General features: G+C 40.6%; 1 protein-coding gene across 2 annotated transcripts in view; it reads left to right on the top strand.

The window, feature by feature from the left end:
* ipmkb (inositol polyphosphate multikinase b) overlaps nt 1-17,998 on the top strand; it is a 77,804-nt gene that overhangs the window by 4,308 nt on the left and 55,498 nt on the right. Inside the window, exon 1 of one of the 2 annotated variants that reach the window (XM_048608751.1) lies at nt 17,378-17,381. The exons of the other annotated variant lie outside the window; for it this stretch is intronic. Within the exon in view, the coding sequence (XP_048464708.1) occupies nt 17,381 (1 nt within the window). The 5' untranslated portion in view covers nt 17,378-17,380. Of the gene's footprint in view, nt 1-17,377; nt 17,382-17,998 lie in introns of those variants that run through there. 2 annotated transcript variants of the gene reach the window in all.

A 17,998-nucleotide genomic window follows, 5' to 3' on the forward strand; every position in this document is an offset into this window, starting at 1 on the left:
CGAGTCAGGATGGTGAGTGGCTTGGAGGGGAACTTGCAGGTGGTGGTGTTCTGCTGCCTTTGTCCTTCTACATGGAAGTGGTTGTGGGTTTGGAAGGTGCTGTCGAAGGATCTTTGATGAATTTCTGCAGTGCATCTTGTAGATAGTGCACGCTGTTGCTACTGAATGTAAAAGAAGAAATACTTACAGGATGATGTCGAGGGGTTGAAGAGTGTGGATAACACTTACAAATAGCTTACCCAGACACAGTGGGTCAAATGGCGACTTCTCTAACATTCTGTAACTGATGTCATTGTTGCTTAATAGTTGTTGTTAGTACGGTGACCTTGATCGAATGCATGCTGGCAGACAATCTACATGCAAATTCTGATAATGTGAAACCTCATGAAAATATTATTCCAAGAGTTTAAACATTGATATGCTTAGTACGACAAATAGTGAGTTTGCTTCTGTGAAACTCTTGTGCTGTGTTCAGTATCCTGATTTTAAAATATGATCGCTTGATGAGTTAACAAAAAATATCTGTCTGCAACATGAAAGTTATTTCTCTTTAAAGAACATTTCTACTGAATGTGTATCAGACTGGGTGGTTCCATTAAACCACAGTACCAGCTAGTGCCCTTGTGTTATGCCTCATCTGAACAACTGGAAAGGAATGCACTTTTGATGCCTTTTTGACATCTGCAGGAAATGTTCTGGTTTGAAAATTGCTTGCCAACTTCTGACACTGCTTGGGAGTTTACGATAAGGTCTGGAGTGCAAGTGTTTAAGAGTAACCATGGCTTGTAATCTTTTTGCCAGAATATTTCCCTTTTCTCAGAGATATGAAGTATTAATTTAATATTACAGTGGAAACATTTGGATGGGGGAATAGTTTTGAAGATATGATGGAAGTGATGAATCATCATCAGTGCATATGAAGTATTTCAAATGCATAGGCTCTGCTTGTGAAGTTCAAAGTATTCAAAACACTCAATCTGATCTGATATTTAGGTTTAGTAATTCCTGTTACGCAGTCTTCATTGTGTGGAAATCTATGACGCATATTTGTAATGAAAATCATTTTTATCAGTAGCAGTTTGTTTACCCCATACAAATTCCATATGCCAGACATAGGAAAGTGAAGCTGAATATTTTTATTGATAATTTTACAGTATTTCTACTAGGCAACTTAATTTCATAAAACTACTGAATTATTGTAGCATAGACTTGCAAAATCCTGTTGGTGCATGATATGATAATTGTTCAGAATCCTGAGGTATTTGCAAAAATTTTTATAGTTTTAATTCCAAAATGTAGTTTTTTAAAAAGACGAGAAAAAAACCCATGGATGTAAATTCATTATCTGCAATGTGTCTTGATCCATTTACCATACTTTCTATGGTGGGGTAAAATTCTATGGGTGTCTTATCCGTTCTGCATTATTCACATTACCAGGCTATTAATATTTTTAAACCTGTTTTTAATCAACCAGTTCAGACATTTTATTACACAGTTCTTGAACAAGAGGGACTTGAACTTGGGCCTCCTGGCTCAAAGGTAGGGATAATACCACTGCATCACAAGAGGCCCCACCCCCACCAGGCTATTTAATTTTTTTCATTTAACATATTTTTCTAGTCAACCTATTCAGAGATGTTATTACATACTTCTGGAGCGGGTGGGACATGAACCCGGGGCCTCCCAGTTTAGGGGTAGGGACATTACCACTGCACCACAACTACCACCCCCCACCCCACCGAACTGTTCAACAGTGAACTATTTGGTGATCTTACCTGAGCCCAATTCCGTGCTCACCTCATAGTGGCATTTCTCATCAGACATTTTTGTGTTGTAACATTTTGTCCGTGATTCCACTAAAGAGTCTGCAGTTTCGTTTAAGTGGGGAATTTGTCTCATTCAGCCTGCTCAGTGCCACAGTCTCCAGTGTACTTGCAGCACCCTTGGAACTTAGAACAAATAGATTATTGGTCTGTTGCAAAGGTGGTCAATCATGTGTTTTGGAAAATGGGATATCCAGTCTGGATATGTCTTGACATGTCGGTCCTCTTGAGAGAAGGGACAGGAGAGTGGCTCCAAGTGGATAATTCTTTTAGAGGCGGTACAGATTAATGGGCTGAGTGGTAAGATATACCTAGAATATTGTGTGCAGTTTTGGTCTCTTTTTCTGAGGAAGGATCCTCTTTCTCTTGAGGGAGTGCAGCGAAGGTTTACTAGGCTGATTCCAGGGATGGTGAGATCAACATACGAGGAAAGATTGACTAGGTTAAGATTGTTTTCACTGGAGTTCAGATGAATGAGGGGGGATCTCATAGAGACTTATAAAATTTTAACAGGACCAAACAGGGTAGATGCCAGGAGGATGTTCCCAATGGTGGGTGTGTCAGAACCGAGGTCACAGTATGAGGATTCAGAGTGGCTGATGTAGGACGGAGATGAGGAGACATTTCTTCACCCAAAGAGTGGTGGGCCTGTGGAATTCATTACCACAGGAAGTAGTTGATGCCAAAACATTGAATGTATTCAAGAGGCAGCTAGATATAGCACTTGGGGCGAATGGGATCAAAGGTTGTGAGGAGAATGCAGAATTAGGCTATTGAGTTGGATGATCAGTCATGGTTGTGATGATTGGCGGAAATCTTGAAGGGCTGAATGGGTGCCTCCTGCTCCTGTCTTCTATGTTTCTATGTAATCTGCTATATGACACAAAGCATTCTTCTCCTTGTGTTTAAAAAATATGACTAAGCAGAAAAAATTAATTTAATAAGGTAACTTTGAAAGCTGCATTTCTGCTACACACTTCCTGTGTTTGGCAGTAGTGTCCCTGTCAGTAGCGTGGAGCCATGTATTGTCAAAGATTTCTTAGTCCCAGATAGTTTGCTGCTTATTCCACAGTTTCTTCTGTGAGTGTGTGAAATTCCATGTAATCATTCTTCTGGTGTGTACTTATTCACAGAACAAGCAACATTTCTAATCCATCTTCTATCCGCCTCCCCCTCTCTCCCTATTTATTTCAGAACCCCCTTCCCCTCCCCCATTTCTGATGAAGGGTCTAGGCCCGAAACGTCAGCCTTCCTGCTTCTATGATGCTGCTTAGCCTGCTGTGTTCATCCAGCTCTGCACCTTGTTGTCTCGGATTCTCCAGCATCTGCAGTTCCTACTATCTCTGATTCAACGTTTCTAATCCCCTGTTCTGTGCCATACTGCACACTGTTCCAGACCTTTGATGGCAGATTGACCTGTGTTTAGGCATTTGTCACTATTTGGATTGTTTCACTAAGCATGTCCTACAACAGATGATGGATGATAGTGGATGTTTCACTGAATCTTAGCTGCTCTATTTCAGTATCTCACCACTTTACTAAACATCAGGTGTGTTTGTTTGCAATAAGTATGCTGTTTACAATGGTTGCTTATTGGCCAAGTAGATAATGTGCCTTCTGATTCCAGCAAAGAGTAACATCATTAAATATCATACTGAATTTGTTGCTTAGAGGTGTGCCACTGAGCCTTGGGCAAATTTTGTCTTTGGATTTCTGTCCCTCACCCCTAGTAAAGTGAGGTGACTGACACCTCTTGTTGTCTCGGATTCTCCAGCATCTGCAGTTCCTACTACCTTTTGACTGAGAGTAGTTCTTGATCTTATACTTATTTCTTGATTAATATTTAATTGTTTCGAACAAAGTTCACAGTATTTGCTCACAATTCGTATTCTCCAATAAAATATTAAATCGTTGTGGCTAATTTAGGTGATCATTAGACTCATATAACTGAACATTATTCTAATCATCAACTGCCAATATAATTTAATGTGTAATTTGCATGAATAGGGAATGAATTACAAGTTTTTATATAGTTCCTTTGTGCACATGTTGGTATCTTACCAGCGGAGGCTTCTGAAAAGGAAAACCATATTCTTTCTCTCTCTCCCTGTGCTTAAATCTTTGTTTTCTGAATGGGACAAAATGTCCGTTACTTCACATGTTGTGGGGGATTTATAGGTCTAAAAGTTGCCCTTGAGCTATATCCATTGTGATCATTGATAGTGGCTGATCTGCTCCTGAGCTGTGTTGTACCGCCTTTGTTCCACATTTCTTGATACCTTTTACCTAACAAAAATATCTTGGTCTAAAAAATTACATTAATCTTGTACCAACAATATTTTGGAGACTTACTGATTGTGGTTTTCAAAAAAAAGCATTTGTTTCCTGATTTTGCTGCTGCATCCAAATGAAACTGCTGGACAAAGACCACCTCAAACAAGAAAAGTCCCTACCCACCTCCTTTTGAACTTCAACAACATTGTAGCTGCCTGATCTCCCATTCTAGGGCTGACGAATGACCATCCAGATCAAAGTACAGTTACAAGAACTGTGCAGAAGCTGGATAATTCATTAGTAGTTCCTGACGGCCCTTATATGTTGCAGTTTTTTCATTGTAATGTATCAAAATCTATGAACTAAATTATGTAAATACAAGCCTGATTTCAATGCTTCCCAAACTTCTTCCTATCGTATCTTTATTTTAAGACTTGAAAATTGCTATGATCCCCAGAGTGTGTAGAGCTGTAAGAATGGGGGCATTGAAGGAGATGTTGGAGTGGGAGGCTGTTTAGATAGATATTGTGAATTTTCCATAAAAAGCACTGCCTTTTCTGAATTTTTCAGAACAGGACTCAGGCCCTCAAAAGATAGTCAGTCAGACGATACGCTGTTGCATCCATGGAGCTTCCAACCCCATTATTTCAGCTCGTGTCCCACAATTTGGGAAGCCATGCTTTAATTAATTATTGACCATTGCTTTTCTATCTTCCCTTATAAACTGATGTGTAGAAGATTTAGTTTTATGTTGGAATGTTATGGTTTTGCTTAACAACGTTGATGGTGAATATACATAAAAGATAGAAAATTTATGCAAGAATGTAATCACTGTGTACACTAAATATATTGCCGAAATAGTTTACTGATATAAAGAACAGTTATCACCAAGAGAATCTCTGGTACCTCTTTCAGTATGGTGGAATGTGTGAAGTGTGGATGAACATGCAAAACTAAAATATCATTTTGTTGTTTAATCAATGGTATGTACTTCTGTGCATTTCTCCAGTTCTGTGTCACAAAGAAAAGGGCACAAATCCATTCATCCAATTCTGCCCCATTAATGTACTCTCAATGATCAGCAAAGTGATGGAAGATGTCAACGGTGATGTCAAACTCCAGTTAGTCATCAATGGTGTGCTCGCTGGTGCTCAGTTTTGGGTTCTTCCAGGGCCACTCAGCTTTGGACCTTGTTACAGCCATGGTCTAAACATGGATGAAAAAACTGAACTCAAGGTGAAGTAAGCGTTTGACTGCCCTGATATCAAGGCAGCATTTGATAAATGTTGCATCAAGGATCTCTACCAAAAATGATGTTGTGAAAATTGAGGGGGGGTATCTCTCCACTGATTGGCGTTGTACCTAGCACAAAGGGATACATTTGTATCTTTGGAGGTCAATCATTTCTGATGTAGGAGCAGGAGTAGGCCATTCAGCCCATTGAGTGCTCTGCCATCCAATGTGATCATGGCTGTTCTGAGAATCGTCAACTCCACTTTCCTGCCTTTTCTCCATAACCCTTGATTCCATTAATGATTAAAAATCTGTCTGTCTCAGCTTTGATTATACTTAATACCCCAGCCTCCGCAGCCTTCTGTGGTAAAGAATTTCACAGACTCACTACCGTGTGAGCGAAGAAATTCCCCTCATCTCTGTTTTAAATGTGTGACTCCTTATTCTGACATTCTGCCCTCCGGTTCTAGACTCTTCCATAAAGGGAAGGCAACTATTCTGCATCTACTCTGTCACAGCTTTGAAGAATCTTGTATGCTTCAATAAGGTCACTTCTCAATTTTCTATATTCCGGTGAGTACAGGCTCAATCGACTCGACCTGTCCTCGGAAAATAGACCCTCCATACCCCGGTATCAGCCCAGTGAAGCTTCTCTGCACTGCCTTCAATACCAATACATCTTTCCTTAGATAAGAGGTTTAAAAACTATTCGCTGTATTCCGGCTGCGGTCTGACTAGTGCCTTGTATAGTTTTAACAAGCCCTCTCTACTTTATACACCTTTCCTTTTGAAATAAAGGCCAACATTACACTGGCCTTCCTGTTATCTGCTAATCTTGGATGCTAGCTTTTTGTAATTCATGGACGATGACTCCGAAATACCTCATCTGTAACTTTGTGCTGTCTTTCTCCATTTAAATAATATTTAGCTCATCTATTTTCATGCCAAAGTGGATAACCTCACATTTTTCTGCATTATATTCCATCTGCCATGATTTTGCCCACTCATTTAACCTGTCTCTATTCTTCTGCAGACCCTTTGTGTCATCCTCACCACTTACTTTCCCACCAGTTTTTGTGTCTTCTGCGATCTTGGCTATAATCCATGCACTTTCCTCACCCAAGTCATTAATATGTATTGTAAATAACTGTAATTTTACCACTGATCCCTGCAGAATACCACTAGTTATAGGTTGCTATCCTGAAAATGCTCCTTGTCCAAATGCTATCTTCCATTAGTTAGCCTGTCTTCTGTCCATGCTAATATATTTCCTTCAACACCATGAGATCTGGTCTGATTAATACCTTAATGTGTGGAACTATATCAAACACCTGAAAATCCAAATATATTACATCCACTGTTCCCCTTTATCTACTTGTTACCTCCTCAAAGAATTCTAGTAAATATGCCAGGCATGACTTCCCCTTCACAAAGCCATGCTAACTCTGTTTAATCACAAGTATTTATAAATGCTCAATTATTATATCCTTTATTATAAACTTTAATATTCTCCCAACAACAGATGTTAAGATAACTGGCCTAAAGTTATTTTTTTTAGCCCCAGGGAACCACTGCAGGAGTTCCTCAGGGTAGTATCTTCGGTCAGCTATCTTAAGCAGCTTCATTAATGACCTTCCCTTCTTCATAAGGTCAGAAACGGGAATGATCGCTAACAATTTCACAATGTTTAGCACCATTCACAATGGCTCTGATAATGAAGCAGGCTGTGCCTGTGTTCAGCAATATCTGGTTTGGGCTGATGAATGGCAAGTAACATGCAAAAGAGAGAGAACATTCACAACACACCAATTTCAAGCAATGGTCATCAACAAAAGAGGATCTCACCACCTCCCTTTGACATTCAATGGCATTACCTATGTTGAACCCCCACTGTCAACATGTTAGGGTTGCCGTTGACCAGAAACATAAGAAATAAATGCTGGAGGCTGGAAAATTGTGAGCAACACCCTTTCTATACCCAAAGTCTGTCCACCATTACAAGGACGAGTCCGGCGTGTGATGAAATACTCTCCATTTCCCTGGATGAGTGCAGTGCCACAACACTCAAGAACCTTGACGCCATTCAGGAGAAAGTGACTGCTTCATTGGCACCCAGGCCACTCCCTTAAATAAACATTGTGGCTACTAACCATCATTGAGAGATACAATGTGTGCCATCTGCAAAATACATGGTGTAAATTAATCAAGGCTTCTGTGACAGAATCTTCCAAATTTGTGACCTCTATCATCAAGAAAGACAAGGGCAGCATATGCATGGAATAACCACTCTTCCAAGAAAGTGGGCTCACCACCACCTTTTGCAGGGCAAGTAGATGAGGACAGGATATGCTGGCCTAGCCAGTGATACCTACCAAAGAAAGAATTGAAGAAAAGCTCATGTTATGTTGTTTTTGCATCTAAAATACATTTAGTTTTGTGGAGGGAATGACTGTGGAATGTCGATTCAATTTCTAGAATAGGATAATAATTGGAAACACTCTGGATTGCAAATAATGTTATAAACAGAGCATTTGTGAACTTTTGCAGGTAGCTACTGGGAATTTTGGGTATTGGTTCAAACCTGTCCTGGATATTGGGAGTCAGGTCAAATGGAGTGGATAAGATTACAGGGTTGTTAGGATTTGGATCATGGTGTGATTACTTAACAGTTGAATGTGAGGGAATCTTTTCTGAAACATTTGGGCAGCACGGTGGCTCAGTGGTTAGTACTGCTGCCTCATAGTGCCAGGGACCCAGGTTCGATTCCACCCTCAGGCAACTTTCTGTGTAGAGTTTGCGCATTCTCCCCATGTCTGCGCGGGTTTCCTCCGGGTGCTCCAGTTTCCTCCCACAGTCCAAAGATGCGCAGTTTAGGTGGATTGGTCATGCTAAATTGCCCGTAGTGTCCAGGGGTGTGTAATTTAGGTGGATTAGACATGGGAAATGCAAGGTTACAGGGAAAGGGGAGGGGGTTGGGTCTGGGTGGGTGCTCTTTGGAGGGGTGGTGTGGACTTGTTGGGCCGAATGGCCTGTCTCCACACTGTAGGGCTTCTATGATTGGTGTGCCGCAGTTCATCAGTTACGCACAATACAAATGGCCATTTACCGACAAACATTTGTTACATTTGAGCATTTAAAGCCTATTTTTATGGATGACCTGCTACATCTTCTAATTAGACACCCTGCAAGTCTATGGGGAACCTAAATAATTTGTTGTCATTGCTTTAAACAGCTGGTTTGTAAAGCTTGAAAGTGGTTCAGCTTGTGACTTCCTGCTTCTTCTTTTACAGAGTAAGCAGTGTGTTACCCACTGACATAGAAGCAGCAGGGTTGACTTTTTCAATAAGTGTATCACCATATGGCCGGTACACATTCTCAACTTGAACAAATTTAAAAGCATGAAATTCAAGTGGTGACTGTTCATTATGCAAGTTTGCCTTTGGTCAGGGGATGGGGTGGTTGGGGCTGGAGACATTTGTATAATGGCTATGTCACTTGACAAGCAATGCAGAGGCCTAGACTACTTCTGGGAATATGTGTTCAGATCTCATCACTGCTGGTGATATTTAAATTCATTTAGTAAATCATTAAATTGAAATGGTAACTAAAAAACTATCATTGATTTATTATAAAAACTCATCTGGTTCACTAGTATCCTATAGGTTTGGTATACTTATGGCTCCAGGGCACGGTTAACTCATTTGGCTGAACAGTTGGTTTGCGATGCAGAGTAGTGCCAAAACATGGGTTCACATCCCCCCTGTCAGCTGAAGTCACCTTGAAGGACTCCTCCCCAACCTTGCCCTCAGCGACCCTCAGGTTAAACCACCTCCAGTCGTGTCGTGTCTCTGTCTTGCTCTCGCACTTGCGGTCTCACCCTCTCTCGCTCGTGCTCTCTCTCTCTCGCTTGCTGTCTCTACCTCGCTCGCTGGCTCTCTCTATCGCTTGCTGTCTCGCTCGCTCTCTTTTGCTTGCTCGCTGTCTCTCGCCCTTGCTTGCTGTCTCTCGCCCTCGCTCGCCCTCTCTCTCTCCCCCCTCGCCTTCTCTCCCTCTCCCCCTTGCCCTTTCCCCGTCGCCCTCTCTCCCCGTCGCCCTCTCTCCCCCTCTCACCCTCTTGCCCTCGCCCCCTCTCTCTAATAAGAGAGCAGCCTTATGGTCCAGTAGGACTACGGCACCTTGCCTACCGAGGGGAGGTGATGGCCCAGTGGTATTATCGCTGGACTGTTAATCCAGAGATACAGTTAATGGTTCTGGGGACCCGGGTTTAAATCCCACCATGGCAGATGGTGGAATTTGAATTCAATAAAATATCTGGAATTAAGAATCTGATGTTGACTGTGAATCCATTGTCGATTGTCAGAAAAACCCATCTGGTTCACTAATGTCCTTGAGGGAAGGAAACTGCCATCCTTACCTGGTCTGGCCTACATGTGACTCCAGACCCACAGCAATGTGATTGACTCTTAACTGCCCTCTGGGCAATTAGGGATGGTAAATAAATGCCGCCTAGCCAGCGATGCCCTCATCCCGTGAATGAATTAAAAAAAAACCTTCAACTTTTACACATGAATCTGGAACCACATGCAATGTGGTTGACTCTTTACTGCCCTCTGAAATGGTCTTACAAATCACTTGGTTCAAAGGCAGTTTGGGTTGGGCAATAAACACTGGCCTTGCCAGTGATGCCCTCATGCCATGACATAATGAGAAAGGTGGAGGGGGTTTGGTTTGTGCTTTTGGGAACTTGCTCGTGACAGCTTGGTTAAACAGGACATGCTGCACTTTCTCTATTTCACTCTTTCAGCACAAACTTGTAGGAAGACCTGATGCTTAAATGTGAAATAGGTTTGCCATTCAGTTAAATCTTGAGTTCTCAATTATTCTAGTTTCAATTATGTAGATGAATACTATAGTTTACAAAGTTTCAGGGGTCAGATTTATTACTAAAACTTGCAATTTTGAGAGCAGTGACATACGTCATTATAATAAACCTTGAACAGGCATTTTACGGCAGTGAATGATTCTGGAATAAAACCTTGTGCACGAGTTTAATTCCACATTAGTTATCTATTAAACAATAAAATCATTGCACGTGCAGCACTGGTTCATTTGAAACTTTCAGCAGATTATTGCACTTATTGATGGCCTCAGTTGTGCCTTTGTGTCTGTTTTGATATGTGGCCAATACATTTAATTATTTATATTTCATCAGGCAAGTTTTGGGCTTTTTTAAAAAAAGAAGTTTTCTTGCATTGAACATTTGCTGATGCCATTAAAGCGTAAATGTTGTGCTCAGTCACGCCATAACAAAAGGTTAAAGAAAGGAAAATATATGGTGTGCCTCTCCCATAGTTTGTTGTAGTAAAATCTGTTGTAATAGGTTCTGGATGAACCATAAGCTGATGCAGTGATACCAAACAGACTTCCATTCTCATGTAAACAAAGCCCTGTTCATATTGACCTGAAACTGTACTGCTGTTCTTACCTAGTTTGTGCGAACGTCAGTCTAATCCCACACCAGTGTGGTTGTTTGTTAGCTGCTCTGAGGTATGAATTGTTAACTGAGAGTCAGTGCATTTTACCCTTGTGTCTTAGACGGTTGTGGGTACATGATCTACTTCAGAAACTTGACCATAGAATAAAGGCTATGCCTCCAGTGCAATACTGACAGAGGGGCTTTGAGATGATTAGTTAATTGTGGTTTCCAATTACTGTCAAGCAGTGTTAAAGGCATTGTTTTGTTGAGGAACAGTGGTTTTCTTCCCCTTTGCCAAAATTTAACCATCGCTCAACATGGCTGTTTCTGAATAAAAACCGAAAGAACTGCGGACGCTGTAAATCAGAAACAAAAACAGAGTTGCTGGAAAAAATCAACAGGTCTGGCAGCATCTATAAAGAGAAAGCAAAGTTAAAATTTTGGGTCTGGTGACCCTTTATCAAGTTCTGACGAAGGGTCACCGGATCTGAAATGTTAACTTTGATTTCTCTTCACAGATGCTGCCAGACCTGCTGAGCTTGACCAGCAACTTCAGTTTTTGTTTATGCCTGTTTTTGAGATGTTGCTGTGTGCCAGTGGGTTGCTGTGTTTTGCTTGTCGCAATAAAGTCAACACTTGCCCTCCAAGGCATATAAGGCTATGGGCCAAGTGCTGGAAAATGGGATTAGAAAAGTTAGGTGCTTGTTTGTGACTGCTAAAGACATGATGGGCTGAATGGCCTTTTTCTGTGCTGTAAACCTCTATGACTCACTTGAAAACTATTAAATGACTACAAAGCACTTTGGGAAATCCTGAAATAGTGAAAGGTGCTGGATAAATGCACGTGTTTCTTTGAAATAACCTAGTAAGCCACTCAATCGTGTAAAACTACTCCAAAGAATAAAAAATTAAATAAGTTGTTGGTGTACGAACATAGGTATCGAATGAGGAAATGAAGAAGGCACACGCAACTCATTTGTAACTGCAAATTATTCCTCGCTAACAGCTAGGTGTTCAAGTTTGAAGAGCTGTCCCAGATTCTAGTCAAGCAGCATACAGCACGGAAACACATGCTTTGGTCCAACCAGCTCATGCTGAACATAATCCCAAACTAAACTAGTCCTGCCTGTCTGAGCTTGGCCCTTATCCCTCCAAATATTTCCTGTTCATAGTCATAGAGCTGTACAGCATGGAAACAGACCCTTCAGTCCAACTCGTCCATACTGACCAGATATCCTAAATAAATCTAGTCCTGTTTGCCAGTATTTGGCCCATATCCCGCTAAACCCTTCCTATTCATGTCCACTACACCTCCAATTTTGGTGTCATCTGCAAACGTACTAACCATACCTTCTATGTTCACATCTAAATCATTTACATAAATGATGAAAAGCAGTGGATCCAGCACCGATCCTGGCACACTGCTGGTCACAGGCCTCCAGTCTGAAAAGCAACCCTCCACCACCACCCTCTGTCTTCTACCTTCGAGCTAGTTTTCCCTGTATTTCTTATGATCTAACCTTACTAACCAGTCTGCCATGAGGAACCTTGTTGAATGCCTTACTGAAGTCCATTTAGACCACATCCACTGCTGTGTCCTCATCAATCCTCTTCATTACTTCCACAAAAAAGTCAATCAAGTTAGTGAGACACGATTTCCCCCACACATAGCTGTTTTGACTATCCCTAATCAGTCTTTGCCTTTCCAAATACATGTAAATCCTGGCCCTTAGGATCCCCTCCAACAACTTGCCCACCACTGATGTCAGGCTAACTGGTCTATAGTTTCCTGGCTTTTCCTTACCATCTTTCTTAAAAAGTGGCCTACGTTAGCCAACCTCCAGTCGTCCAGCAATCACTTGCCATGCTCCCACAGAGCTCCAGGGTACACCTGAACAGGTCTCGGGGATTTATCCAACTTTATGCATTTTAAGACATCCAGCACCACCTAAATGTAGACATTTTTCAAGATGTCGCTATTCATTTCCCCTGTTCTCTATCTTCCATATCCTTCTCCACAGTAAACACACTAGTGTAAAATACTCGTTTAGTATCTCACCCATCTCCTGCAGTTCCACACATAGGCAGCTTTGCTGATCTTTGAGGGACCCTATTCTCTCCCTAGTTACTCTTTTATCTTTAGTGAACTTATCTAAATGTCTTTTAAACATTGTAACTGTACTCAAATCTACCACTTCCTTTGGAAGTTCATTCCACACGAGTCACACTCTTGTAAAAAAAAAAAATTGCCCATCATGTCTTTTTTAAATCTTTCTCTTCTCACCTTAAAAATGTGCCCCCTAGTCTTGAAATCCCCCAAGCTAGGGAAAAAGACACCTGCCATTCACCTTATCTACACCCCTCATTATTTTATAAACCTCTGTAAAGTCACTTGTCAATCTTCTGTGCTCCAATGAAAAAAGTCCCAGCCAGTCCAGCCCATACTTATAACTCAGACCCTCCATTCCTGGCAGTATCCTGCTAAATCTCTTATGTACCTGAACCTTAATTCCTCCAGTAACAGTGCACTTGGTGGCTGTCCATCATAACTGTATTCCACCACAATCTTCATGGCATGGCATAGCCCTCGATCTATTGTTGTCACTTGAAACTAGGGGAGTAAATCTGCCTCAGTGAAGCTGCCAAGATAACCATAAAAGTCAGGTGCCAACCCAGTGAATCTACAGTGCATAACATAGAAATTTGGAAAATATCAGGAGTAGGCCATTAAGTCCTTGAAGCCTGCTCCTCCATTCAATATGATCATGGCTGATTATCCACTCAGTACCTTGTTCCTGCTTTTGCCCCATACCTTTGATTCCTTTAGCTGTGAGAACCATTTCTATCTCCTTCTTGAAAACATTCACTGTTTTGGCCTTCTGTGGCAAAGTTAACCACTCAACACCCTCCAGTCGAAGAAATTTCTGTTCATTTCAGTCCTAAATGTCCTACCCTGTATTCTTAGACTGTGACGTCTGTTTCTGGATTCTCTGGTCTTTGGGAACATCATGCCTACATTTACCCTGTTTGGTGCGAATCCCATTAGAATTTTATAGATTTCTATGAGATACCCTCCTATTCTTCTGAACTCCAATGAATATAGCCCTAATTTTATTTTAACAAAATGTGCACTTAACATTGAAGCAATCTCCACAACCAGTGACTCAGGGTGAAGTTTTTCCACCCTACAGCAACTGGTTGTGAATGACAGCGCACAAATAAACAACTAATGGGAGGTGCAGGCTCGAGAGAAAGTCTCTCCCATATATTGGGGGAACCCAGCATTTTTGTGGGAGTGTGTGTGTGTTTGTATGTGTATGCACAAACACGCGCGTCCTCTGCCCTTCTCTTTCTCTCCCTCTCCCACACCCCTTGCTCAGAACACTGAGTTTCAGCAAGAATGTGAAGCTTTCTAATTTTTAATCTGGGCATTCAATCTCCAAAGATTAAGTTATTGTGATTGTCATATTGTAATGAAGAAGATAGAATTTCAGTTTTGGTGAACAAAAGCTTATTAAATTCCCAAAGATAATGCATTTGTTTGACAAAGAGCTCCAATTAACTTCATTTTTGAATTAGGATAAGAGAAAAGAACACTTGAAGTAGTTGAAGCATAAGTATCTAAGAAGTTTTCAAGTAAGTTTTAAGTTAAAAACAATGTAGATAAATAGACAAAGAAAGTTTACAAAAGCCATTGATAGCCTTTAGAACCCTGAAACTGTGGGCAAGATATGAATATTTCTGCACGTGGATTAATTCATCGTCTATAATCTTGCAAATGAATGAAATATTTGGATGTTATCATCTGAGCATAGTTCACAGGCTTCCTGCACTGTAGCACCTTATGCCCAGACGGAATTTGGAGATTATTACATGCTGTATGCATTAGTTTAGCTGTAAATAAACCTGGACTTCACTCTTCAGGTAAACAGAATCCACGTACCTCATTTGTATTACATTGTGATAATGCAAGGAATTATTAGAGTGCGATAAGATGAAACTGTTCTTGCATGACAGAATGGAAGATGATGGTGAAGTAACCTGCTTCACACTCCACCCATGCTTTGACAGTAGTTTCCCATTTCATCAATTCCTGTTTTGTACGTCTGTCCAAGATAGATTTTCAGCTGTCATATCTGCTTGTGTCAGTCCTGGCAGGAATTGATGTTAAAGTTTTGTGACTGTTTCCATGCCTTATAAGCAAACTCTCAAAGCAATTACAGTGAATCTTGTTAGTTCTGTTTTTGCTATTACATTGTTATCAGCTGTTGTAATTCTGGTAACTGAATTTTATTGATCGATGAGGTACATTGACCTATATCTTTACAAGTGTAGATTCTAATAATAACACAGTTATCAGAAATATACTCAACTATATCTTATTCCAATAGTTTTTATTGTGGAATCACCATTTTGCCATCTGTATAAGGATTGCTGGTTTTAACAATGTCAATGAGTTTGTTTTTAAACACTGCTGTACAGCAATCCAAAGTAACTGAGGACTGTTGTAAAAATTGAATGATATTCAGTCAGTTCTGCCCTTGTACTGATTGTTTGTGTGTGGTTGTGTCTTTCATACATTACGATATAATCCTGGACCCTACTTTTCATATTTAAATGTTGTGTAATTTTACTTATGCTCTTGAACAGCATGTATAGTCTTTGTGATCTCCAGATCTCCATTAGACATTTTGAATTGTTATGTCTAGATACTGATTGCATTCAGATACTTATCACTTTAGTGGGAAAAATGATGCTTTGGTGCGCATTGCTCAGGGATTTGTGTTCCCATCATATTTTAAAAATATGCAGTGTGCTAAAGGAGACATTGCAATGCAATTTAAAGTTGGCTGAGGTCTTGATCTTTCAAATACTTGCTGCATAAATCACAAGATGAAATATCAGTCATAGTCATTTACCGTAATACAGTGGAGGACATTCTGTCCATGCTAGCTTTCTGTAGAACAAATAAGTCAGTCCTATTCTCGCACACCTTTTACTTGTAACCCTGCAAGTTTTGTCTCTTCCATGAACTTTGCACCCGTTCAAAGGCCTTCGCTTGCCTCCTAAGGTGTAGTCTTCTCTCTTTGCCAGTCGTATTATCTCTTCACTTCCCCTTTCAAAATATTGAATTTGACCTGGTTCTTTGAAGAATTCACATTTATTAATGATGCACCCACCTTCCTTTATTTCATTATATTGTCTGTTACCAAGGAGCCCTAGCTTATCTTTCACACTTGTTAGAATATACTTAGTGTGTACCCGAACATCTCTTCCTTAAAGATTATTCAGTTTCAGGTTTTCTGGCCTGTCTTTGGTTCCATTTTAACTCTGGCCACATTCCTTCTCATTCCTCTTATAAATTTGATGTTCTACTTTAGATTGTCACCTGTTGTTTTGCAAATCTTATTATTGTTCTAAGTCCGAGTTCCCCCAGTGATACTTGGTCCACTTGGCCCACCTTATTCCCCATCTGATCCAGAAGTTCGTTTTCTCTAGTTTAGGACCAAGGACATATTGACCAAGGACGCATTGATCAAGGAAGTTTTTCTGAATGCATTTCATAAGTTTCTCCCATTCCTTAGTTTTTACTTTAACATTACTGTAGTTGATATTTGGGTAATTAATATTCCCCAATCTCACCACTGTATAGTTCTTGCACATCTCTGTGGGTCTCATTAGACTGTCCTAAATAACATGATCATACTCTTGTTTCTCAACACCAAACAAGTGGACTCTGTCCTTATTCCGTCAAGAACATTCTTTCCAACACTGCAATATCTTTCCTAATCGGTTCTACTACCCTACCTCCCTTTTTCCTTTCTTATCTTCTCTGTTCACATTATATTGTTGATTATTAAGTGCCCAGTACTCCCCTTCATTATTGGCAATTTGTGCATGTAGTTTAAAAATCTTATTTGATATACTTTGTGTGTTTACATATTTGCCTTCAAAACCTGTCTTTTTATTTCTCATCGACCTTCTTAACCCGCTTCTATTTAATATGATACTACTTCCTTCTGTGATGCTCTCCAACTCTGTCACTTTGTACAGTGTTTTTTCTCTTTATTTCTGTGCTGGTACCCATCCCCCCTGCTGGTTTAGTTTAAGCCCTCACAAATACTCTGGTGAATCTCCTTGTGAAGACTGTGGACGCAGTTATATCGAGGTGCAATCCATGACTTTTAAACAGGGGCTTCCTACCCAAAAATGGTCCCAGTGACCTCTGTATCCGAAGACCTCCCTCATGCACCGTGCCTAGCCATGTTAACTATTTTCCTATTTCTGTGCATCAGTAGGACATAGCACTGGAGTAGTCTAGAGATTGCTATTATGGAAATTCTGCTTATTAACTGTAAAGCTGCTGAAAATCTGACCTTCTTACTTGGGCTGTGTCACCAGTATAGTCCTGTCTCAAACACTTTGCCTCACTCGCTTCCTCCTTGGAATATCCTGCACTCTTGTGTTTTCCTTACATTGGCACCAGGGAGATGATGCATTATACCATGCAGGAATTACAATGATGGCTATAGAAATGTCTGTCAGTATTCCTGATTATGGAATCTTCTACAATAGTTGCATTTCTACTCATAGCTTCTCCTTCTTGTGAAGTCCCTTGTCAATGCATACCATTGTCTGAACAGTACTACTTTGAGGTGGCATCCCTCCCAGCAACCCTTCGATACTGATTACATATTTGGGAGTGGCATGCAGCTTAAAGTCTCCCCTGTTGCCTGCTTCTTCCTGCCATTACTGATCTTCTATCCTGAACATTCACTGCCAGAGGGCTGGTCGTCTTCTGGAGTCATTTTCTGCACACATCATTCCCCTGAACCAAATGAAGTATCCTGTCCTGAAGTTCCATTGGGGTGCACGAAATGGAAGCAACAGATTTCAGATGTCCATCTGTGATTAAACAAAAAAAGTCTTTGCCCCTGTTACACTGCAGTTAATACCTGATTTCAGCTGTTTACCTGAATTTTAATTAATAACACTAGACCTGCTCTGTGCTCACACTCTTATTAATTCTCTCACCATTATTGTTGCCTGATTGAAATTTTTATTTATCAGCTTTTCATTTAAATGACGCTTGAGCTCAGAGAAGAAAAATTGGTAATAATCATTGAATCATCTGCTTTCCTTGTTGGCCCAGTTGATTTTTTTTTCAATGCATTCAGTTGGCTGTGAATCT

This window comes from Rhincodon typus, chromosome 20, assembly GCF_021869965.1.
Source record: "Rhincodon typus isolate 14 chromosome 20, sRhiTyp1.1, whole genome shotgun sequence".
NCBI classification, from domain to species: Eukaryota; Metazoa; Chordata; class Chondrichthyes; order Orectolobiformes; family Rhincodontidae; genus Rhincodon; species Rhincodon typus.